The 25,744-nt window shown below is 42.6% G+C and overlaps 1 protein-coding gene across 1 annotated transcript; it reads left to right on the top strand.

The window, feature by feature from the left end:
* Positions 1–19,634: 19,634 nt before the first annotated feature.
* On the top strand, positions 19,635–25,082 carry LOC121978145. The gene is made up of 3 exons (XM_042530522.1): positions 19,635–20,512; positions 20,658–21,918; positions 25,068–25,082. The coding sequence occupies exons 1-3, from the start codon at positions 20,502–20,504 to the stop codon at positions 25,080–25,082; spliced, it is 1,287 nt and encodes a 428-aa protein (XP_042386456.1). The 5' UTR covers positions 19,635–20,501.
* Positions 25,083–25,744: the final 662 nt, after the last annotated feature.

Below are 25,744 nucleotides of genomic sequence, written 5' to 3'. Positions count from 1 at the left end.
GTTAGTACTCCAGGATAGTTTTAATGTGGTTAATCAAGTTCTGCTAGGTCGTGTTGTATTTGATCCTTGTGTCTAAGTGTGCAGGAGCTTAGGAACATAAGAAGTCGAGAGGAAGACACAGCTAGCGAGAAGGATGACACAGGAAGGGAGTCGACGGGCTCAGTACATCCGAAAGACGAGATGTTGCGGAAGAGTACATTGTTGGACGAGAATAACGTGCATGACGTTCGAGGAACGAGAAGCAAGGAAGGAAGCCTACTCGAGGAGAAGGTTGGAGTTGGGTTTGGGTGAGCTCAACTCCGGTTAGCTTGAGAATCACCTACGAGAAGAACTATGTGAAGAGATCAACTTTTAGCTAAGTTACCCTGTGGAAGGCGCCTTCCCTAGCTGTTAGCCGAAGATAAAATTTTATCTTCGACGATAAGATTTGCCACGCTGGAGGCGCCTTCCACCCTATTGAAGGTGGCTTCCAGCTTCAGATAGAATTTTCTAGGGGCTATAAAAAGACCCCTGAATCTAGGAATAATTCAACAACTTGAACAACAAGTACTATACACTTTCCTGATCTTTCTTTTGAGCTATTAACTTTTGTAAGAGGTTTCTCTGCTTGCAACAAAGGAGAATTCTAGTGGAGCTTTCTTCAATACTTTAGATTAACAACCACCTAGGTTATAACCAAGTAAATAGAATTGTCCTCTTACTTTCTTTTATTTAGTTGCTTAATTAATTCATTATTATTATTGTGCTAGTCTAATCTGATCAAAGGATCAAGAAAGGGGTTTATTTTTTTATAAGCAATTCACTCCCCTCTGCCAGCCTCGCTGCACCCACATTTTGCATCAGTTGGAAATTGTCCCCAAGACCTATTGGAGAAACCACCTATACAAGTATTAACCGCGCTAACGTGTGGAGGACATTTTCTACATTCCTTTTTTTAGCAAAAGGTTATTATACTCACCCAGGCATCCTTTATAGCCCATTCCGAGGTTATGTGAAGGAAGGTAAATCACGAGGTCAGTTTATAGCCGACCGCTAAGTAGCTAAGGGGTGTGAGGGATTTTTTTTTCTCAATGGCATGGGCCCGTCAGGAATTGATCATTTGCTCTATTGTAGTAAGTCTGTAACTTTCTAGCCAACTGGGCATCCCGTGGGGACTATTTTCTACTTTTCTATTTTTAACGTTGTTCTACCATGATATGATTTATAATTATCCTTAAAATTAACATGATTTCTATTTTCATGATAATAAATGCTAAAATCATAAAACTTATTTCTAGCATACTTGTTGTCATGATATAAAAAAATATCATTAACTAATGGTACCTTAAATTTGCTCTTAGAAGTGTTGGTGCAATCATTCTCAGGTCAAGGTTGACTAGTTTGACTAGGCTTGAGTTTGCTCGAGCTTGAGTTTCGATGTTTGACAATATATGAGAGAAAAGTTCTAACTGAAGATTAGGCAATGAGAAGTCCTAACTAGAGGTTAGGCAATAAGAAGTCATAACTGTTGGTGCAACCTTAGGTCAAGGTTGACCTGGTTGACCCGACTCGAGTTGACCTGACTCGAGTTGTATTTTGATGTTTGACGAGAATAGAAGAGTTGTATTTTGATGGGAGATTGTTGGTGCAACCTTAGGTCAAGGTTGACCTGACTCGAGTTGACCTGACTCAAGTTGTATCTTGATGTTTGACAAGAACAGAAACTTGGGAGGTTGTGGGTGCAACCCTTGGTCAAGGTTGACCTGGTTGACCCGAGGTGAGTTGACTTGGCACGGAAAAGTCCAAGCAGGGAGCTTGGCACGGGAAAAGTCCAAGCAGGGAGCTTGGCACGGGAGAAAGTCCAAGTATGGAGACTTGGCACGGAGAAGTCCAAGTATGGGAACTTGGCAAGTGGAAGTCGGAGAGGGCTCGGTAGCTCGTTCTCCGGACTAGGTCAGAGAGGGCTCGGTAGCTCGTTCTCTGGACCGGAAGTGAAAGACGGAGAGGGCTCGGTAGCTCGTTCTCCGGACTAGGTCAGAGAGGGCTCGGTAGCTCGTTCTCTAGATCAGGAAGGCAGATGGAAAATCCTGGTGAGTGAAGCCAGGTGAAAATCCTGGTGAGTGAAGCCAGGTGAAAGTCCTGGTGAGTGAAGCCAGGCAGATGGAAAGTCCTGGTGAAGCCAGGTGAAAGTCCTGGTGAGTGAAGCCAGGCAGATTGGAAATCCTGGTGAGTGAAGCCAGGCAGTTGGTGAAAGTCCTGGTGAGTGAAGCCAGGCAGTTGGTGAAAGTCCTGGTGAGTGAAGCCAGGCAGTTGGAAAATCCTGGTGAGTGAAGCCGGGCAAGGAAAAATCCAAATGGATCAAGGCTGATCGGACATCTGGTGTTGTGAAGGTCAAGAAGGTCAAGGGAGTGACCGGATACTTGGCACGAAGAGAAAAGTCTAAGTGGGTCAAAGGGATTGACCGGACACTTGGTAGGGAGTCTTAGCAGGTCAAGGGAGTGACCAGATGCTAAGCATGAGATACCAATAGGTCAAGGTTGACCGAATATTGGTTTGGAAGGCGTGAGACTTGGTTTGGGCAAAAACCAAGAGCTGGATCGATCAGTGGATCGATCCAGTGATACACTGGGTTATCTGATTGGTCTGGTGACCGATCAGTAACCAAACAGTATGCTACTGTATGTTATCTGATCGGTCTGCAGTCCGATCAGAAAGCGAACAGAAGGCAAAGAGAAAATGAGGGGATCAGTCTGTGGACCGATCCACATGCACCTTGATCGGTCCACAGACCGATTAGGAGACGATCAGAGAGTTGGGCGAGTTCTCTGTGAAGAGTGCTGATCGGTCTGGGGACCGATCAACATAGGTCCTGATCGGTCCCCAAGACCGATCAGGGAGGCCTCGGACTGATCAGGGTGGAGCCTGATCAGTCCAGGTATAGCCGTTATGAGTGACAACGACTATCTCCGTCTTCTTCGCTGTCTTCTTTGCAGTGCAGGTTATAAAAGGAGATCGAGGGCTTCTACAGCAATGCTTCTTCTTCTTCCTCTCCTCAGCTGCTACCTCTTGCTTCTGTAAGAGCTTGCTGTTGCTGAGCTTTGTTGAGCTCTTCTTAGCTGAAGATTCGCGTGAGCTTCCTCGGCTGGGGTCTCCAACAGTTGCTGCTGTATTTGGCCCATGAAGTTGCTGCTTCATCAATAGCCGACGAGAAGGCAAGATTGTTTGTTTTTTTTTACATTCATATTGTTGCTTCTTCTTGTGTATTCTTGTACTCCTATTCTTGCTGGTGCAAGAAAGATTGTGGCGAGGTTTCTCCACCCAGAAGGAGTATATATATTAGCCGGTTCTCCGGGGACTCATCCACTGACGGATTGATAGGCTTCGTCCACTTTACGGACACGCCGAGGAGTAGGAGTTTATCTCCGAACCTCGTTACATCGCTGCGTGTTGAGGTTTGATCTTCTTGTCTTTGTTTCTTTGTTTTATTTTCCGCTGCGCTAACGTCAACTTGTAGAAAGAAACGAAGATTTGGGGTCGGCTATTCACACCCCCCCTCTCTAGCCGCGACCATCGATCCTAACAAGTGGTATCAGAGCCAGGTCGCTCTTCGTTGGATCAACACCCGGGGGAGCACGAGCTAGAGAATGGAGTTATTTGGAGAAGACGTCACAATTCCACCTTTCTACGATCGCGACGACTTCGCGTTTTGGAAGGTAAGAATGAAGTACTTTCTTATGACTAACCTAGAAAATTGGAGGTGTGTGCAATTAGGTTTTACTCCTCCATTGGATAAAGAAGGAGAACTTTTGGAGAAGAAAAAGTGGACGAAGGAGCAAATCCACCAATCAACCATCAATGATGAGGTAACGAAAATCATTGAATTTTCTTTACCTAATGATGTATTGTGTAGGATAGGTGGATATAACGATGCCAAGGAGTTGTGGAATAACTTGGCAAAGTTCCATGAGGAGAACTCCACTTCAAGTCATGAAGAGGAGTCAAGTGAGCCAAGTAGCTCACATCATGGAGGCATGGATTTAGAGGTTGAGGGCTACTCAACATCTAAGGAAGAAGAGGAGGAGAGTTCCTCTTCAAGATCGGAGCAAGAAGAAGAAGCTTCTATCTCCGGAAGGGATGAAGAAGAGAGCATACAACCATCCTCAACCCTAGGTAACTCAAGCAATTTACTTTCAAGTAAATTACATATAATGTGCTTTGAGTGTAGGGAATTTGGGCATTACAAGAGTAAATGTCCAAAGAGGATTAGGAAGACTCCACCGGCGCCAAAGGTCAAGAAAGCCGGAGTCCCGATACGCAAGGGTAAGGAGCACGTGGTGTGCTTCCAATGCAAGCGAAGGGGACACTATAGGAGCCAATGTCCGAGGGGGAAGCAATCTCACAAGGACAAGAGACCGAGCACATCGATAGGGGGAGCTAAGGCAAACCCTAAGGTAACCTTTAAGGCACATTCTTGCAATTTGAATAAGACACATGTTAATAGTAGTTTCGTTGCAATTGTCAATAAAGATAGGCATGACAACAATAGAAATCAATACATGTGCTTAGGTGCCAAACATGTTAGCCTAGGTAAGGACAACTCTAGAAATGCTAACCCTAGAATTACCTCATCTAAGGCTAAGGAGAACCTAGGTAGGAATCCCAAAACAACTAGACATATGCCTAGGAATACCTCAAAGAAAAATGACAAATTAAAACTTGAGGTATTAGAAAAGGAAAATCAAGTCTTGAGGTCAAGACTTGACACCTTAGAAAAGACCCTTAAGAATTTGGAGAAGTCAACTCTAGGGTCTAAGGGTCAAAAGCAAAAGCCCAAGGACATGAGAGGTTTGAGTCACAAACCTAAGTCTCAAGTGGTCAAGCCCACTTACCATAATGTTCCATTCGATTATGGAACAAGACCTAGGGCTAGGAAGACCATCACCAAGGTCACAAGGGGAGTCACCCCTAGAGTTGATCTTGATGAGTCCCAAATGACCAAGGCTTTAAAGCCTAGGAGGGTCATTAGGAGGGTTGCTAGGGAAGTCATCCCTAGTGAATATTTAGTGAACCCAATGAGCTCAAATAGGTATTGGGTTCCTAGGAGCGTGATTCCATCACGCTAGATAGTTTAGGGTGTGCCAACCTTACTTGAATAGGTAGTTAACCTAATCATGGCAAAAGGTGGCACTTTAGGAATTTTCAAGGTGTAATCAAGCCTTGAAAATGAAATTAAGAATTATTCCTAAGGTGATTAGAATGTGCCAACTACATTTGAGGAGTTCTCTTAGGTCAGTTTAATTGGCACATAGTGATTTAAACATCCTTGGTATATGATTTTAGGTCTATTACTCTTAGGAATATAGAACCTATGGCAAAATGATCAAAATTATCAAAAATGGCAACTAAGGCTAGAATTAGGTATTTCCTATATCTTTACATGTTATTTGCCATATATTGTTTGCCATATGCCATGTCATGACATCATATCTAAGTTACTATCATTTGAAATGTCATGATAATACTTAGGTTAGCTATATGTCATGCCTTATTTAAGTTTCATACTTTATGCCATGACATCATGACATTGGCACATGTTTTTACTTATGATATTATATTATGCCATGTCATCATCTCTTGCATTTATAATCAATTAAATTGGTTTAAGGACAAAAACACAATTTGATATGGAGATCAAATTGTTGTTTAGAAAATGCATGAGAACTTAGCCTAAGATGACCTAAACCCATATCTTACATCAAAATTGACTTGGATGTGTTTGATACACCTTAGATGTGTGTGAGATATTAGAATCATGAGTTAGGATCAAGGTGCATAGTTCTTGTACCTAGATGAGCCTAATTCGAAATTGAGGATCATAGGGAAAGCTTGTGTACAAGTCATGTACATTTAGCCCTAAGATTGTGGTCCTAAATTAAATGGTTTAAAATCATTTCAAAGTTAATTTGAAAAACCTTGATGAAGCTTTTCTAGTGATAGCATTCATCATTGAGTAAGTTGATACAAAGATTGATTAACTTTGAGTTATTTCAAAATCTTTTGAACTTTGTATCAAGATTTGAAAATGGAAGTTATTTTCATATAAAACTATTTTTTCTTGATAGTATATGTTATGAGGAATGTATCCTCAAAATTTTACAATTTTTGAAATTTTATGTGATTTTTGAGAGGTTTCTGAATTTCGGAAGTAGAAAAATCAGAAACTTCTGATATCAGAGTTGGGGACCGATCAGAGGGGATTCTGATCGGTCCAGGGCACTCTGGATCGGTCACTGGACCGATCTAGGGAAGTGTGGATCGGTCTGGTGACATCGTCAAACATCAAAACACAACTCGAGTCAGGTCAACCTTCAGTTTTGTCTGAAATTTCAGCTGGGAGTTGGTGTTTTGGATTTCTAAAGGCTTGAAACTCTCCAAGACATTGTTGGTGCAATGGTCAAGGGGGAGTTGACCTTTAGGGGGAGTTTTACCTATTAGTCAAGGGGGAGTTGACTTTTAGGGGGAGTTTTTACTCCTAAAGACTTGAGTGATATGAGATTATCACTAAGTTAATTGTTGACCTTAGTATCAAGGGGGAAATTAAGGGTTTCAATGAAAGGTATGAGACCTTCATTAGAAAGAAACTCTTGACCTTGATTCACTCTTTTTGATGTGTGTCAAAAAGGGGGAGAGTGTAGGTTTGGGGAGAATGTTCAAGGAAGAACATTAGAAAACCTAAGTTAGGTTATGGTTTTGTCAAACATCAAAAAGGGGGAGATTGTTGGTGCAACCTTAGGTCAAGGTTGACCTGGTTGACTCGACTCGAGTTGACCTGACTCGAGTTGTATTTTGATGTTTGACGAGAATAGAAGAGTTGTATTTTGATGGGAGATTGTTGGTGCAACCTTAGGTCAAGGTTGACCTGGTTGACCTGACTCGAGTTGACCTGACTCAAGTTGTATCTTGATGTTTAACAAGAATAGAAACTTGGGAGGTTGTGGGTGCAACCCTTGGTCAAGGTTGACCTGGTTGACCCGAGGTGAGTTGACTTGGCACGGAAAAGTCCGAGCAGGGAGCTTGGCACGGGAAAAGTCCAAGCAGGGAGCTTGGCACGGGAGAAAGTCCAAGTATGGAGACTTGGCACGGAGAAGTCCAAGTATGGGAACTTGGCAAGTGGAAGTCGGAGAGGGCTCGGTAGCTCATTCTCCGGACTAGGTCAGAGAGGGCTCGGTAGCTCGTTCTCTGGACCGGAAGTGAAAGACGGAGAGGGGCTAGCTCTGTGGCCTCCTGGATTAGGTCGAGAGGGCTCGGTGGCTCGTTCTCTAGATCAAGAAGGCGGATGGAAAATCCTGGTGAGTGAAGGGTGAAAATCCGGTGAGTGAAGCCGGTGAAAGTCTTGGAGGCCAAGCAGATGGAAAGTCCTGTAAGTGAAGCCGAAAAGTCCGGTGAGTGAAGCCAGAAAGTCACAGTGAGTGAAGTCCTGGTGAGTGAAGCCGGTGAAAACCCTAGTGAGTGAAGCTAGGTGAAAGTGAAAGTCCCGTGAGTGAAGCCGGGCGTGAAAGTCCCGGTGAGTGAAGCTAGGTGGTCATAGTGAGTGAAGCCAGGCAGTTGGAAAATCTGGTGAGTGAAGCGGGCAAGGAAAAATCCAAATGGATCAAGGCTGATCGGACATGGTGTTGTGAAGGTCAAGTAGGTCAAGGAGTGACCGGATACTTGGCACAAAGAGAAAAGTCTAAGTGGGTCAAAGGATTGACCGGACACTTGGTAGGGAGTCTTAGCAGGTCAAGGAGTGACCGGATGCTAAGCATGAGATACCAATAGGTCAAGGTTGACCGGATATTGGTTTGAAGGCGTGGGACTTGGTTTGGGCAAAATCCAACTGGATCGATCGATGGATCGATCCGGTGATACAGGTTATCGATCGATGCGTGACCGATCAAGAATCAAACAAGATGTTATCAGTATGTATGTTATCGATCGGTCCGCACCGATCGAAAGCAACGAAGGCAAAGAGAAAGGAGGATCGGTCGTGGACGATCCATACCTGATCGGTCCCGCACCGATCGGAGACGATCGAGTTGGGCGAGTTCTTCATGAGAGTGCTGATCGGTCCGGGACCGATCAGGATAGGTCCTGATCGGTCCCAAGACCGATCAGGAGGCCTCGGACCGATCGGGTGGAGCCTGATCGGTCCGTATAGCCGTTATGAGTGACAACGGCTATCTCCGTCTTCTTCGGCTCGGTCAGCGGTTATAAAAGGAGATCGAGGGCTTCTACTGCTTCTTCTTCTTCCTCTCCGTTCTACCTCTACTGCTGCTGAAGATTTTCTTCTTGAGCTTTGTTGAGCTCTTCTTAGCTGAAGCTTCGCGTGAGCTTCCTCGACAGTTGCTGCTGTATTTGGCCCGTGAAGTTGCTGCTTCATCAATAGCAGACGAGAAGGCAAGATTGTTTGTTTTTTTTTACATTCATATTGTTGCTTCTTCTTGTGTATTCTTGTACTCCTATTCTTGCTGGTGTAAGAAAGATTGTGGCGAGGTTTCTCCACCCAGAAGGAGTATATATATTAGCCGGTTCTCCGGGGACTCATCCACCGACGGATTGATAGGCTTCGTCCACCTTACGGACACGCCGAGGAGTAGGAGTTTATCTCCGAACCTCGTTACAACGCTGCGTGTTGAGGTTTGATCTTCTTGTCTTTGTTTCTTTGTTTTATTTTTCGCTGCGCTAACGTCAACTTGTAGAAAGAAACGAAGATTTGGGGTCGGCTATTCACACCCCCCCTCTCTAGCCGCGACCATCGATCCTAACAATAACTAGAGATTAGGCAACAGAAAATTTTAATTGGATGTTAGGCAATGGAAAGTCCAAGTGGCTCAAGGAGGATCGTACGTTGGCAAAGAAAAACCCTAACTACAGTTAGACAAGAGAAAATCCTAACTGAGATTAGGCAGGTTGGAAGTCTACAGAGTGAATAGTCCTAACTGAGGTTAGGTAAAGAAAAGTCTAAGTGGGTTAGGGATGATCGCATGTTGGCAAATGAAATCCCTAACCGAGATTAGGTAGGGTAGAAGTTTACCAAATGACTAGTCCTAACTGGAGATTAGGCAAGATAAAAACCTAAGTAGGTTTAGGAGGACCTCACTTGGTGATCAAAAGTCTAATGGAAAGTTGATAAAGAGAAAGTCCAAGTGAGTCAAAGGTTGACCTGACACTTGGTGATTGGAAGTCTAGGCTTAGTCCAATCGATTGGGTCAATTAATTAGATAGGGTTTCTCACGAATAGTGAGATTCATGAGAGAACTTGGTGAATTTATTGAGGTAATCAATTAAGCTAATTGATCGGGGCCCTTTTCGTGAGAGAATAGAGAGTTTTTGAATCGATTAGGACAATCAATTAGAAGCTACCAAATTGATTGGTATGATTCACCAATTGATTCAGGATTTAAAAAAGATTTGTTCTGCAGGTTGTTGGATGGCCAACTGACCTAGCAATCGATTAAGAGAAAGCATAATCAATTAGGAGGCGAAAAAAAGCTCCACCAACATCCATAGAAAGGAGAGTTCATCTAGGGTTTTCATCGTCGATTCTTGGGTGTTTGGAGAAGAAGTGCTGCTACATTTTTCACCATCAAGAGGCAATCCAAAGTAAGAAAAGATCAATAAAATCAAGGTTTATGTTGTAAAGTCATTTTCAATTTCTCTTGTAACCTAGTTAGCATTTCTTGTTTGCATTTCTTGTCCTTGAGCTTGTACGAGGCTTCTTCACCTCTGGAAAGTTTCTGAGAAGGAGTGTGTTTATAGTGGAGCTATGTGTACGGTGTGAATCCTTGGATTAGTCACTTCACGGAGGTGGAGACTAAGTAATCGTTGATGTTAGCATTGTGGAGTCTTTGCTTTGAGTTTTAGCTGCAATCATCATTGAAGAAACGAACGGAGCTATTAACCCCTAGCTCTCTACATATTCTAACAAGAAGCTCCCCCATGATTTGAGCTTCCTCCCATGTTCTTACTTGAATGTCTACTCTTTGGACATTAATTTTGATAATGTCTCTTTTGATTGCATACGAAACGTATTATATGTTCCTTGCCTTTTTGTATCAAGGATATGACCTCCTTTGACTTCTCCCTCACCTTGGGTGCTAATTGAACTTTCTTCTATACCAATTTGGAACATTTTCTCTTATAGTGTCCTTTCTTCCTACACTCAAAGCATATTATATAATCTTTATCTTTATGAATTGAGTATGTTTTACTTTCTTTTGTCATAGAGGTGACACATAATTCTTGCTCATTGGCTCCGAAATTTGAGGGTTTTTCTTATTCTAATGTTAATGAGCTTTCCCCCTCAATCCTTGAGATTGATGCCTTTTTAATTTCATCCTCGGATGTTGAGTACCTCTCGACTTATAGGTCCTCATATTCTAGTGTCAACAAGTCTCCCTCCTTGGGCTCGTATTCACATTGTGCTGATGATGGATTTTCATAGAGCTTGGTCAACTTGCTTCATATCTCTTTGGTATCTTGGTATGCACTTATTTTGCACAAGATATTATTAGGCAATAAATTAACCAAAATTTTGATTACCTTATCTTGAGCCTCGGATCTCTTGACTTATTTCTCGGTCCATTTGCTCTTCCGAAGAAGTTCTTCCTTTTTAACTTTAGAAGCTTCAAATTCTTCCATTAGACCAAATCATTTCTGCGTATCTATCATCAAGAAATTCTCCATTCTTGATTTCTAAAAATCAAAGCATCCTAATACAAAGGGTGGAGGGGCTCGGATGTCATATCCAAATTTATCCCAGGGTTTCATTGTGAAGTTAAGCTCCTTCGATGATTAGTCCTTTGACTTGTTGATATTTAGGCTCAAACTTTCAACTCCTTGTTTCTCAGCTCATGATTCTTTTGGATATTTGTTTGATGAAGATCAATTTAGCTCTGATACCACTTGTTGGACTCATGCGAGCTAGAGGAGGGGGTTGGATAACTTTGATCTCTTCTCATCTTTGTTTTGTGCTCGTCATTGAATGCGCAGCATAAACATGAATCAACTTTGACTCCACATGCATACTCAGAGATTTTACTTAGTATCCACCTTCTTAAGGCAACTAATCGAAGGGTCCACTCTAGTGATTGTTGGACTAAGTTGGGCCGGCAAGAGGGGGTGAACTGCCTATAAGAAGAAAATAAAACCCCTTCTCATTATTTTGACTTATATTAGTAGCACAATTCTAATTAAGCAACAACAATAGATGAAATGACAACTTAAAAGGAAAATAAGTAAGAGACTATGATTTTTTACTTGGTTACAACTTAGGTGGTTGTTAATCCAAGGCGGTTACAAAGCTTTACTAAAAATGTCTCCTTTGATGAAGGCGGAGAAGCCTTACGCTCTTTGAAAAGATCAAAAAGTTGCTAGGAAGTTAATATAGAAGTTGTTATATTTTTCCTAGGTCCAAGAGCCTTTTTATAGCCCCTAGAAAAACTTATCTGAGGCTGGAAGGCGCCTCGAGCGTGGCAAATCCTATCCGTGCGAAGATAAAGTTTATCTTCACAATGGTCATTGTTTGAAGGCATCTTCAAGGGGTTGAAGGCGCCTTCCATAGAGGCTCGAAGGCGCCTTCAAGGGTTGAAGGCGCCTTCTTCCTGAAAGGCGCGAGGGAACCTTCAATACCATTGAAGGCACCTTCAACAGCTGCTACCGAGCTCCAAACCTCTTATTTGGCTCTTCCGCTGCTCCGCTCGCTTGGGTGATTTTGGCTATCCGGAATAGGGCTCACCCGAATCCATTTTTTGACCTTCTCCTCAAGCAGGCTCCCTCCCCAGCTTCTTGTCCCTCGAACATCACGCATGCCCTTCTCGTCCACTAGTGTACTCTTTCATAGTACCTCATCCCTTGCATGCATCGAGCCCATTGGCTCCTTTCCCGTGCCATCCTTCTAACTTGCTGCGTCTTCCACTCGACTTCTTGTGTTCCTAAGCTCCTACATACTTAGACACAAGGATTAAACACTACAGGATCTAATTGAACTTGGTTGACCAGATCAATACTACTCGGGATACTTACAATCTCTCCCTTTTTGATGTGCATCAATCCAAGTTTAAGTTACGGTTAAAAATGTAATAACATAAAAGTAGATAACAAATTGTTTGCAAAATAAGTAAAAAAGTTGCTTGCAAAAAAATAATCAAAAATTCTAAATCCTACCTCCCCCTGAAGTTGTATATATTTCTCTCCCTTTGATCACATCAAAAAAAATTTAGACAAAATAAAATAAACTTTTATAAAACTTTGAAATATTTTTCTAGGCATAGTCTACACAAATAACTAGAAAGAATTTTCAACAAAAGTCTAAGGGATAGAAAGAAATCAAGAAGTTTTTTTAAATCTAAAATTTTTTATACCAGTTAAATGGTCATAAAAAAATTTAAACGATATTGAAATTATTTTAAGTGAAAAAATAAAACAATAAAAAACTTTTATTTTAGTTAGTTAATTAAACATGTATTTCAATAATTGGCTTCCTAGCTGTGACAAGGCACTAGGCCTTCTTAGATATTGGAATAACAACCACTTCTAGACAAAACCTTTTAAAGAAATTAAATATTCAATTTTCTTCCTAAACATTCTAGGTCTATCTTGTTGATACAGTCTGACCTGGATGTTGTTTTGATGTTGACACTGATTTAAGTTTCAATCAGATATTGAATTAACTCAGACAAATCAGGGTTGACTTGGTTGACCTGATTAATCTGATTGGGAAAAGTCCGAGCAAGGAGCTTGGCACGGGAGAAGTCCTGGTGAGTGAAGCCAGGCAATTGGAGAAGTCCTGGTGAGTGAAGCCAGGCAATTGGAAAAGTCCTGGTGAGTGAAGCCAGGCAATTGGAAAGTCCTGGTGAGTGAAGCCAGGCAATTGGAAAAGTCCTGGTGAGTGAAGCCAGGCAATTGGAAAAGTCCTGGTGAGTGAAGCCAGGCAGAAAGTCTCGTGAGTGAAGCCGGGCAAGGGACCTGGTGAGTGAAGCCAGGCAAGGAAAATCCAGATGGATCAAGGGTGATCGGACATCTGGTATTGGGAAGTCCAAGTATGGAAACTTGGCATGTATAGTCGGAGAAGAGCTCGGTAGCTCGGTCTCTGGACTGTCAGGATTAAGGGTAGCAAGCTTGGAAGCTTGCTTCTTAAATCACAACCTTGGATCGGTCTGATGACCGATCCAGTGGCACAAGTGGCACGGGTGATCGGTCGGCAGACCGATCCAGTGACACTAAGTGTGCCCTGATCGGTCTACGGACCGATCAGTAAACACCCAGTAGCATACTGTGTTGTTACTGATCGGTCCGCCGACCGATCAGTGAGAACTCAGTAGCATACTGCGAATACTCAGTATGCTACTGTATCGATACTGACCGGTCTCGGGACCGGTCAGATTGATGCCTGATCGGTCCGGAGACCGATCAGGCTTGTGCGCGCGACATCTGATCGGTCTGAGGACCGATCAGGTTAGTTCCTGATCGGTCCGCAGACCGATCAGTAACGATCGAAAAAGAGATTTGAACGTATGGATCGGTCTGCAGACCGATCCATACTATAGTCTGTTTTGCATGCACTTTCTCTGATTCTTTCTGATTCAAAGTTGCTTTTGCCTAAATATTTCTAACCATCTGCTGCAAGATTTTGAGGTGCAGGTTACTGGTAATTTGCAATTGGTTGATTTCAAATTGAGCTTCATTAGTAGAGGATACCAGAGAGACTTTTGCTATGTTCCACTGTAAACCTGTTAAAGCAGCAAAGTCGTGGCTGCGATCTGGCGGTGATCTGGCATCGATCAGCTCAACTCATGGTGATTGGGTGGAGCTCAGAGACACCAGTGAAGACCAGAATTCCATTGGTGTGAGCTCAGATGATCAGATGAGAAAGAAGCGTGATTGGCGATGCTATGGCTGGATGCAGAGATTTGCTGCAGTTTGGCAGGGATCCGTTGCGGGCAAAAGGCAGAGATGGCAGAGACATAAAAGGCTGGTTGAAGAGAGGGTTAAGAAGAAGCTTTTTTTGGAAGAAAAAAAACCTCTGTCGATCGGTGCAAAAGCTTTGACGCTCGGGGCTGAGAAGCGGCGGTCTCGACTTGCTCTCTGTTTCACTGACCTTCGCGTGACTGTAAGCTTAATTTTCATTCTCCTAAGTCACCAAGCTCAGTAAGTCTTGTGCTATATTCTACATACCCGTTGAGATTTTGTTGAGAGGTCACTCCACCGAGAAGGAGAAAGTTCATAGCCGGGTGTTCACCGGGGTTGATCTACCGAAGATCGGCTTGTCCACCTTACGGACACCGAGGAGTAGGGGCAAGTTATCCCCGAACCTCGTAAACACTTGAGTCACTGTGGTTTGCTTTGTTTCTTCTCTTATTCTTATTCTGTTCTTAACTTGTTTTCCGCTGCGCTAACCACTCGTGTGAGTTTTATCTTTAAGTTTTAGCTTTTGAAGAGGCTATTCACCCCCCTCTAGCCATCCAAGATCCTAACAAGTGGTATCAGAGCTTGGAGCTCTTCATCCGGCTTAACAACCTAAGAGCAAAGAGATGGCCATGAGGGAAGGTTTTAGCACAAATCGACCACCTTACTTTGAAGGGGCAGATTTCCAGTACTGGAAGGGACGCATGGAGTATTACCTAAAGACGGACATTGCCATGTGGTTCTCAGTCAAGGAAGGCTACACACCACCAAGAGATGAGGAAGGTAAGGAGCTCGAATCGTCAAGGTGGTCTACCGAACAACTCCGCAAAGCACAAGCCGATGCCAAGGCCATGGTCACCTTGCAATGTGGAATCGCCAAGGACCAACTAGTCAAGGTAGGTCCTTTTACTAGTGCAAGAGATCTATGGAACAAGCTCATTGAGCTTCAAGAAGCGACTCGGGACTCTCGAATTGCCAAGAGAGACTTGTTCCTCAACCAACTCCAGAACCTCACCATGAAGGAAAATGAGAATGTAAGTGAACTTCATGGTAGGTTTAAAGAGATCATTAACGGTCTCCATTCCATAGATGAACATGTAGAAAACCGCGATCTTGTAAGGTATGCACTTAAAGCTTTTCCTAGGAATGCCTTGTGGTCATCTATGGTAGATGCCTACAAGGTATCCAAGGATCTTTCAATTGTCAAGTTAGATGAATTTTTCTGTGAAATGGAATTACATGAACTTGCTAACAAAGGCCAAAAGGAGAAAGGTATTGCTCTTGTTGCAGGAGAAAGGAGCAAGGATGGGAGAAGGAAGAAGGAAAAGAAGAAAGAAAAGGAGATCTCCTCATCCACCTCTTCCTCCGAGTCCGATGACGAAGGCGAATCATCGTCATCAAGCGAAATGGCGAATTTCGTGAGGAGGATCATGAGAAGAAGCCGAAGATACAAAGGTAAACCTAATGATCCGAACATTGATAAATCTAACGTTACGTGCTATGAATGTAGTAAGAAAGGGCACTACCGAAGTGAGTGTCCTAAGCTCAAGAAGGAAGAACGAGCCAAGAAGAAGGAAGAACGAGCCAAGAAGAAAGAAGAAAGAAGCAAAAAGAAGAAGGCCCTTAAGGCCACTTGGGATGAGTCATCTTCAAGCTCATCCGAGGAAGAAGAGAAGAAGGAGAAGAGCACTCGCCATTTAGCACTCATGGCAAGGGAGGACTCCGGAAGCGATGGCAACTCAAGTGATGCTTCAAACGCGGCCTCATCATCCTCGGATGATGAAGAGGTAACCTCTTCTCATGTAGAAAAATGTTATAAGACTATTACTCATTTATCTACATTGCTTAAAAAATCGAAAACAGAAAATAAATTGTTAAAAGAAGAAGTAGAAATGCTAAAGGCTCTTAGGGAAGATGAGGTTGATGACCTCCATCTAGAGCTTCTTGAAGATGAGAACAAGGCTTTGAAGAGTGAGGTTGAGAAGCTCAAGAAAATGCTTGAGAAATTCTCAACTAGCTCTAAGACATTAGACATGATCTTAAATGCCCAAAGGGCAGTCTACAACAAAGCCGGGATAGGTTATCAACCCAAAGAATCGAGTTTTATCTCATTAGTGTCTAGGACCCAATACCATAGATCAAATGATTCTAGGGTTCATGGAACTAGGAAGGGTATGACCAAAGCATGGGTTCCTAGGTCACTTCTTGTAGATGCATTAGGTCCCAAGATTTGGGTACCTAAAACATCTATCTTTCGTATCTTGTAGGCATTGATCGAGGGGGAGCACCTATCAACTTGGTTTGTTGATAGTGGATGCTCCAAGCACATGACCGGGGACAAATCTCTATTTGCTTCTCTTCAAAACAAAAGTAGAGGTAATGTGTCCTTTGGTAACAATGGTAGTCTTAAGGTAATAGGAGTTGGAGACATTCATATATCCGAATGTCTTCATATCAAGAATGTCCTTCTAGTCAAGGGAATGACTTTTAATCTCCTAAGTGTCAGTCAATTGTGTGATACGGGTTACACAATTGAATTTCATTCAAGTCAATGTTTGGTTAAAAACATTGACACACTTGACACAGTACTAGTAGGCACAAGGGTAGACAATATTTATCAAGTATCATTTAAAAGTGCTACTAATGCTTTGATTAAGTGTTTCATGTCAAAAGAAGAAGAGTCTTGGCTATGGCATAGAAGGTTGGCACATGTAAACATGAAGAACATCCGGAAGCTAGCAAACAAAGGATTAGTGCGAGGCTTACCAAGCATCAAATATCAAAAGAACAAACTATGTGATGCATGTCAAAAGGGTAAGCAAACAAAAGCGGTTCATAAAGGTAAAAGCATTGTAAGTACTTCTACTCCGTTAGACTTATTGCACATGGACCTATTTGATTGCAGTAGTGTAATATCTTTGAATGGAAGTAGATATTGTCTTGTGATTATTGATGATTTCACTAGATATACTTGGACCTTCTTTTTGAAACATAAGGACCAAACCATAGATATTTTCATTTCTTTTTGTAGAAGAACGGAAAATGAAAAATCAACCACAATTAAAACCATTAGGAGTGATCATGGTGGTGAATTCCAAAACCATAGGTTTTTAGAGTTTTGTCAAGAGAAGGGTTATAGACATGAGTTCTCTACTCCGAGGACCCCACAGCAAAATGGGGTTGTGGAGAGAAAGAACCGAGTCCTACAGGAAGCTGCACGAAGCATGCTCAATGAGTACTCTTTGCCGAGCTACTTATGGGCCGAAGCTGTGAGTACAGCTTGCTATGTGCAAAATCGAGTCCTAATACACAGATTTTTAGGGAAGACCCCTCATGAACTTTGGTTTGGGAAACCACCTACAATTAAACATCTTAGGGTGTTTGGTTGTAAGGTGTTTATCTTAAACACAAAGGATCATCTTGGGAAGTTCACGGCTAAGGCTGATGAAGGGATACTGGTCGGGTATTCACTCATCAGCAAAGCCTATCGAGTCTACAATAGTAGGACTAAATTGATTGAAGAGTCCTCTGATGTAGCTTTTGAAGAAATCCCTAATTTAAATGATCAATCAAGGGATGTAGAACAAATTCAATTCAAACTTAGAAGGCTAAGTTTGAATGACCAAAACATCGAAAGAGTCGAAATTGACTCTGATAATGATGAGCAAGGACAACAAAGAACTCAGGTGGATCCATTGCCTGATATTGAGTCCTTGTCTGTGCCAAGTGAGACCACTCATGAGGCACCATCAGCACCAAGGCAGTCTAGGCTAGACACTAGTCACCCCCAAGACCAGATTGTGGGAGACATCCATCAAGGGGTTAGGACTAGGTCATTCTTTAGAAATGAGTCCAATGAGGTCGCTTTGATCTCAGAAATTGAACCTAGATTAATTGATGAGGCATTGCATGATCCTGAGTGGATCATAGCTATGCAAGACGAATTAGGTCAATTTGAAAGGAGCCAAGTATGGGACTTGGTTCCCAGACCTAAGAAGACCACCATTATTGGAACCAAATGGGTCTTCAAGAACAAATTGAACCAAAAGGGAGATGTAGTTAGAAACAAGGCAAGACTTGTAGCCAAGGGCTATAGTCAAGTTGAAGGCCTTGATTATGATGAGACATATGCTCCAGTGGCCCGATTAGAGTCCATTCGCTTAATGCTAGCTTTTGCTGCACATAGAGGCTTCAAGCTCTATCAAATGGATGTAAAATCGGCCTTCTTAAATGGTCTCATTAAGGAAGAAGTTTATGTTGAACAACCACCGGGATTTGTGAATACCGAATCTCCAAATCACGTGTACAAGCTCAAGAAAGCACTTTATGGGCTTAAACAAGCACCACGAGCTTGGTACGAAAGGTTGTCAACATATCTACTAGAGAAGGGCTTTGTTAGAGGACAAATAGACCCAACACTATTTCTACGTAGAGATGGTGAAAATATTTTTGTAGCCCAAGTATATGTCGATGACATAATTTGTGGCTCAAACAACAAGGGCTATTTAAATGAGTTCATCACTCACATGGAGAGTGAGTTTGAGATGAGTCTAGTGGGAGAATTGACTTTCTTCCTTGGACTCGAAATCAAACAAACTAGAGATGGTATTTATGTCCATCAAGCAAAATACACTCAAGAGATGCTCAGAAAATTCAATATGAGTGACTCTAAGGAAGTGTCCACTCCAATGGCGACAAACACTCGCCTTGACAATGATGAGAGTGGAAAACCAGTTGATCTAACGCAATATAGAAGCATGATCGGTAGTCTTCTATATCTCACAGCCAGTAGACCCGATATACTTTTTGCTGTGGGCATGTGCGCTAGGTATCAAGTCTGTGCAAAGGAATCTCATTTAATTGCAGTTAAAAGAATTTTGAGATATCTTAAGGGCACAATAAGAGTAGGTCTTTGGTATCCTCGTACCGAGTCTTTTGACTTGATAGGTTATACCGATTCCGATTATGCTGGGTGCAAATTGGATCGGAAAAGTACGAGTGGGGGTTGCCAATTTTTAGGGTCATCTTTAGTTAGTTGGTCAAGTCGGAAGCAACATTGTGTTGCTCTCTCCACGACCGAGGCTGAATATATTGCCATGGGAGAGAGTGTATCGCAATTGTTGTGGATGATACACACCTTAGAGGATTATGGATTTTCTTACAAGGGTGTACAAGTGCTATGTGATAACATTAGCACGATTAACCTAACTAAAAATCCAGTCCATCATTCAAGGACAAAACACATTGAAGTGCGTCATCACTTCATTAGAGAGCATGTAGCGACGAGAGACATTGCACGCACATATGTTGTGTCAACGTCAAACCTTGCTGATATTTTCACCTAACTCCTTTCGGAAAATGAATTTAGTCATTTAAGGAGGGAGTTGGGAATGTGTTTGGCTCCTTAGGTCATTAGAGTTTCACCATGATCAATAAGGACTATTAAAATGACAAGAGTAATTGGGACAAAAATTTGGGCAACTTGGGAACATCTCACATACACTATAAGGTTTAACAAAATGTTTTTGTTTGCTAGAAATGGGGTGAGATGCTAGGATCAACCAAATTATTCAAAATGTATCATGCATCCCTTGAATAATTAGGTTGAAGAGACATTAATTGAGTTTGGGGAACACCATTACACAATTCATGTGTATTTGGTTCCTAGATCTTACTCATACATTCCAACCAAGGAATCTTGGTTGGACTTTTGTCTAGAAATTGTCTAACATAGTTAATGTGTTTGGTTGATACTTTTTGCTTGATACATTTCATGACTTTGATTGATGTTAGGACAAGTTGATAAAGAAGTATTAGGAACTAAGACTTATTTTGACAAACTTGAAACTAATCATAGAGAGGACGAATTTTGGAATAGGTTATAGGTAGCCTATGTCAGTTTTGGGACTTTGCTTCACTACAGATTGTAGTTTCAGCAATTTCCTAAGTTTGTGGAGATTCACTGATTTTGAAGCTAAGAATCGAGAAGGTTTAAATTTTGAATTTCTAAGCCTTGAATGAGTTCAATTCTTGAGAGCAAATCATTAGGAATTATCCATCTGATATCACTAACTATAATCTATGGGCTTCTAGGATCCTAGGAAGTTGTTGGAACAAAATTTAGGACTTTTGATACGAGTTTCAGATATCAGAAGTCTGAAGTATCAGACACTGATCGGTCGCTGGACCGGTCAGGAGACTCCCTGATCGGTCCACAGTCCGGTCAGGGGCTCTCTTGCGACAATCATATCTGAACGGTCTGCAGACCGTTCAGATATCGAACAGAGAGGTTGCGGATCGATCAGGAAATTTCGATAGGTTCTGTTCGCGTTTTGAACGGTCCCGGGACCGATCTGAAGGATGCCTGATCGGTCCAGGGACCGATCCGCTATCTCCGATCCAAGGATCTGATCGTTCAATCCTTCTCCTGATCGGACGGCCGTCCGATCGGGTTGGTCACCTACCCTCTTAAAACCTCCCATTCTTTGGCGTCTCACGCGAACCCTATCTCTCCGCTTCTCTCGTTTCTTCTTCCCAGCGCCGGCCGACCCTCGTTTCTTTCTCCGACGAACGAAGTAATGCCTCCAAGGTAACTTCCTCTTCCCATTCTATTCATCCTTAGCATTTTTTGTTAATTTAGTTCTCACTGCATTTGCGTTTTTGGGTCGGTACTCATCTGTTGTGGTCTTGTGCTCCCATGTGTACCCCGGTCATGTCCCATTTCTCATCCTTAGGAAGAAATCTGCAGGGGAGGGTACCTCTAAGTCGGATAAGTCCAAATCTAAGGTTCCTACCTCTTCCCGACCTCAACCATCCAGTTCGGGGAGATTCCCGAACCAACAGTTTGAGAAACACTTTAAGGACAGGATTTTCAAGTTGCTCCCGTGTAGGTCGGTTGATAAGAAGTACATGAACGAATTTTGTCCGTCCATAACCGAAACTATCGCCTACTACAAACTTGACGCCATGGTATATTTGGAGAGAGACATCAACCTTGACTTAGTCTCGGAATTCTATAATAATCTTCATCAGACTTTGGATGGTAATTATAGAACCCGAGTGGCTAAGCAAAACGTTGATTTCAATATGATTGACTTCTTGGGTTATTTGGCTTGTCGTGTAAGTACGGGGTTGCTCTCTTTCTACCCTGATTTGCCAGACCCCGTGCCTCCTCCTCTCGATGCCTCACCTGACTCAATCTATGAGTATTTCTTTGGACACCCCAGACAGGATGGATTAAATGAGTTGGATGACGACTTTCCCACATTTCCAGCCCTTAGCCTTTCTCCTCCTGACTATATCCTTTTTAAAGTGGTCACACAATGTCTTCTACCGATCACCACTAAATCGTTGGCAGAGATTCGCCCGTATCACTGTCTGATGCTTTACGGGTTACGTCGGCGTCTAGATTTTGATATCATGTCCAATATCTATGCATCCATCGTATTCCATAGCACGCCAAGCGGCGACAATGTCTATATGCCTTATGGGCATGTCATTACTGGTTGGCTCGAGACTTTGGGTATAGATGTCTCTAAGGGGAGGTTGGTGAAGATGGTTCGCCAGGATTGTCGACTTGGGAAGCGTGCGTTTTCCAAATCTGGCATCCTCAGTCAGGATGGGACCATTAGGTGGATGGATGGAAGGGCACTGGGTGAGTTACCACTCCCACGACAGGGTGCTCGTGCTCCTGCTCCAGCTGCACGTGTCGAGGCGGATCCAGATCTGCGCTGGCAGATCGCGGAGTTGGAGGACCGATTTGATCGCCACGAGGAGATGGTGGCTGCTGAGTTCGTTGGTCTACGTCTCCACATTGACCGACGCTTTGAGACCCTACAGAGACATCAGCTGGCTACTCATCAGGCGTTTATGGGATGGATGGCCAGCCACCCACCACCTCAGCCTTCTACAGACGATCCATCTTCAGGCAGCGGCGTACCCCCTCAGGGATTCTCTTATCCTGTTGCTGATGTCACTGCTCCTCATGATGAGGATGCGAGTTGATTTTGATTATGTGATTGATTGTTGATTGTGCTACTTTGTTCTAGATACGATGTTGATTGCCTGTCCTGGATGGTTGCTATTTTAGACATTATGTTTATTTTCATGCGTTTTGTACTCCTATGATATCTTTTTCATGCTATGTATATGACATTGCTTGAGTTCTATCATATCTTACTTCTTTTTGTGGATTATGATATGGGTTTAAGGGGGAGGTGTTTGTCAGTCCTCATATTTTTTTTATATACCTTTTCGGTGTTTGACAAAGGGGGAGAGAGTATTTGAAGTTTAGAGACGAATTGTAAACTCAATATGAAAAAGGGGGAGAAGATATTTGAGATATATCCGTCTTAGGGGGAGGGTCCCGATTTCCCTAAAATTATGGATATGAAAGCATTTCTGATCTAAACTTAAATCGTGTTGTCAAACAACAAAAAGGGGGAGATTGTTGATACAGTCTGACCTGGATGTTGTTTTGATGTTGACACTGATTTAAGTTTCAATCAGATATTGAATTAACTCAGACAAATCAGGGTTGACTTGGTTGACCTGATTAATCTGATTGGGAAAAGTCCGAGCAAGGAGCTTGGCACGGGAGAAGTCCTGGTGAGTGAAGCCGTGCAATGGAGAAGTCCTGGTGGATGAAGGCTGATTGGAAAAGTCCGGTGAGTGAAGCCGGGCAATTGGAAAGTCTGGTGAGTGAAGCGAGCAATTGAAAAGTCCGTGAGTGAAGCGGCAATTGGAAAAGTCACGTGAGTGAAGCCTGCAATTGGAAAGTCCTCGTGAGTGAAGCAGCAATTGGAAAGTCCCAGTGAGTGAAGCGGGCAGGAAAATCCCGATGTATCAAGGGTGATCGGACATCTGGTATTGGGAAGTCCAAGTATGGAAACTTGGCATGTATAGTCGGAGAAGAGCTCGGTAGCTCGGTCTCTGGACTGTCAGGATTAAGGGTAGCAAGCTTGGAAGCTTGCCTCTTAAATCACAGCCTTGGATCGGTCTGATGACCGATCCAGTGGCACAAGTGGCACGGGTGATCGTTCGGCAGACCGATCCAGTGGCACTAAGTGTGTTCTGATCGGTCTACGGACCGATCAGTGAGAACTCAGTAGCATACTGCGAATACTCAGTATGCTACTGTATCGATACTGACCGGTCTCGGGACCGGTCAGATTGATGCCTGATCGGTCCGGAGACCGATCAGGCTTGTGCGCGCGACATCTGATCGGTCTGAGGACCGATCAGGTTAGTTCCTGATCGGTCCGCAGACCGATCAGTAACGATCGAAAAAGAGATTTGAACGTATGGATCGGTCTGCAGCCCGATCCATACTATAGTCTGTTTTGCATGCACTTTCTCTGATTCTTTCTGATTCAAAGTTGCTTTTGCCTAAATATTTCTAACCATCTGCTGCAAGATTTTGAGGTGCAGGTTACTGGTAATTTGCAATTGGTTGATTTCAAATTGAGCTTCATTAGTAGAGGATACCAGAGAGACTTTTGCTATGTTCCACTGTAAACCTGTTAAAGCAGCAAAGTCGTGGCTGCGATCTGGCGGTGATCTGGCATCGATCAGCTCAACTCATGGTGATTGGGTGGAGCTCAGAGACACCAGTGAAGACCAGAATTCCATTGGTGTGAGCTCAGATGATCAGATGAGAAAGAAGCGTGATTGGCGATGCTATGGCTGGATGCAGAGATTTGCTGCAGTTTGGCAGGGATCCGTTGCGGGCAAAAGGCAGAGATGGCAGAGACATAAAAGGCTGGTTGAAGAGAGGGTTAAGAAGAAGTTTTTTTTGGAAGAAAAAAAACACTCTCTGTCGATCAGTGCAAAAGCTTTGACGCTCGGGGCTGAGAAGCGGCTGTCTCGACTTGCTCTCTGTTTCACTGACCTTCGCGTGACTGTAAGCTTAATTTTCATTCTCCTAAGTCACCAAGCTCAGTAAGTCTTGTGCTATATTCTACATACCCGTTGAGATTTTGTTGAGAGGTCACTCCACCGAGAAGGAGAAAGTTCATAGCCGGGTGTTCACCGGGGTTGATCTACCGAAGATCGGCTTGTCCACCTTACGGACACCGAGGAGTAGGGGCAAGTTATCCCCGAACCTCGTAAACACTTGAGTCACTGTGGTTTGCTTTGTTTCTTCTCTTATTCTTATTCTGTTCTTAACTTGTTTTCCGCTGCGCTAACCACTCGTGTGAGTTTTATCTTTAAGTTTTAGCTTTTGAAGAGGCTATTCACCCCCCTCTAGCCATCCAAGATCCTAACATATCTTTCAAATATAACACTTTAATCTAAGCATATTTTTGGAACCCAATATAAATTCCTACCCACTGGGTTAATTAAAAATTTCTTAGAGATATATTTCTATGATATTTTTCTAATTTGGCCCTGGTGATTTCTAATGTACCAGTTGATTTTACCATAATTTCTAAATCTTGGTTTTTGATAGTAATTAGAACATGCATGGTTTTCTTTCAATCTCTCTATTTGTGTTTTTAATTTTTAATTTTCTAATTTTAAATTATCAAACAATTTTAGTGGCTATGCATTGACTAATTGTCTTTTCAAGTCCATATTTTCTTTTTCTAACTTGTACATATTTTTATAAAGTATTTTGATAAATTCAAAAGATTATTTAGGAGATAGTGTACGTACCTCACTTACCTCGTGTTCTGATGCTCCCCTTTTATCGGAGCTTTCCTTTGATGATTCTCCTCCTTCATCAATGCTTATCTCTGAGCTGCTTTCATCTTCATTTTGATGGTATGCTATTAGGGCTAGTTCGGAGTAAGCTTCAATCTTAGATTCTGATGATGACATTTCATCTCACGTCTCCTTCAGGGTTTTGAGCTTCGATTTTGTTGATCTTTTACCCTTGTCTTTCTCCTTTTTCTTAAGTTCTGGGTAGTCATCTTTGATTTGTCCTTCTCCTAGGTAGTTGTAGCATCGAACCTTTCTTTTACTCCGAAAGTGATTCTTTGTCTGTGACTTATTAAATTTATTAGATTTAATGAATTTACTAAATTTTCATACCATTAGAACCGTTTTATCTTCATCAATTGACGCTTCGGAGTCTGGATCGTTCGTTTTTGCCTTCAGGGCAATGTTCTGTCTAGACTCTCTTTTTATCTTTGCACATCTAGATTCATGGAGTTTAAAGGTGGAAAAAAGATTTTCTAAAGAACTAACTTTGAGGTCTTTAGATATATAAAATGAGTTAACTATAGAGGTCCACTCGGGTGTCCTATGAAATGCATTTAAAGTGTACCTTAATGAATCTCAGTTTGTTTCCTTTTCTCCGAGATTTGTGAGTCTGGTGATGAGTTCTTTATGTTGGGACCGTTGGACCGGCTAGAAGGGGTGTTGAATAGCCCTACACAAAATAAAACCAAAAATACCCTTCTCGGACTTAAATGAACACTTGCATAAAGATAGAATAGAAAATGAACTAAAAAGAAAGAGACACCTGAATTTAGTTGGTTACAACCATCGAGGTTGTTAATCCAAGGAAGTGAAATGCACTAACACTCCTTTAGGCGGAGAAGCCTCTTTACAGCATTGTAAGCACAAAAAAATTAGAAGCTAAATGTAAACTAAAGCGTGTACAAGTGTTGTAAATGAAATTGCTTGTTGATTGTAGCTTCTTGGACCAAGGCTATATTTATAGCCTTGATTGGGGCGTCTAGAAGGGTTCCAGACCCCTGGAGGGGGATAGAACTTTATCCCCTCCACACGAATTGCAGTCAAACATGATCTGGTTAGAATCACGTTTCGGGCGCCCGGAATCGCTTCAGGTGCCCGGACTAGTCCGGACGCTCGG

The sequence above is a fragment of the Zingiber officinale genome, chromosome 4B, assembly GCF_018446385.1.
Source record: "Zingiber officinale cultivar Zhangliang chromosome 4B, Zo_v1.1, whole genome shotgun sequence".
NCBI classification, from domain to species: domain Eukaryota; kingdom Viridiplantae; phylum Streptophyta; class Magnoliopsida; order Zingiberales; family Zingiberaceae; genus Zingiber; species Zingiber officinale.
The sequence above is the reverse complement of the archived record's forward strand: the minus strand, read 5'-3'. Positions and strand labels throughout refer to the sequence as shown.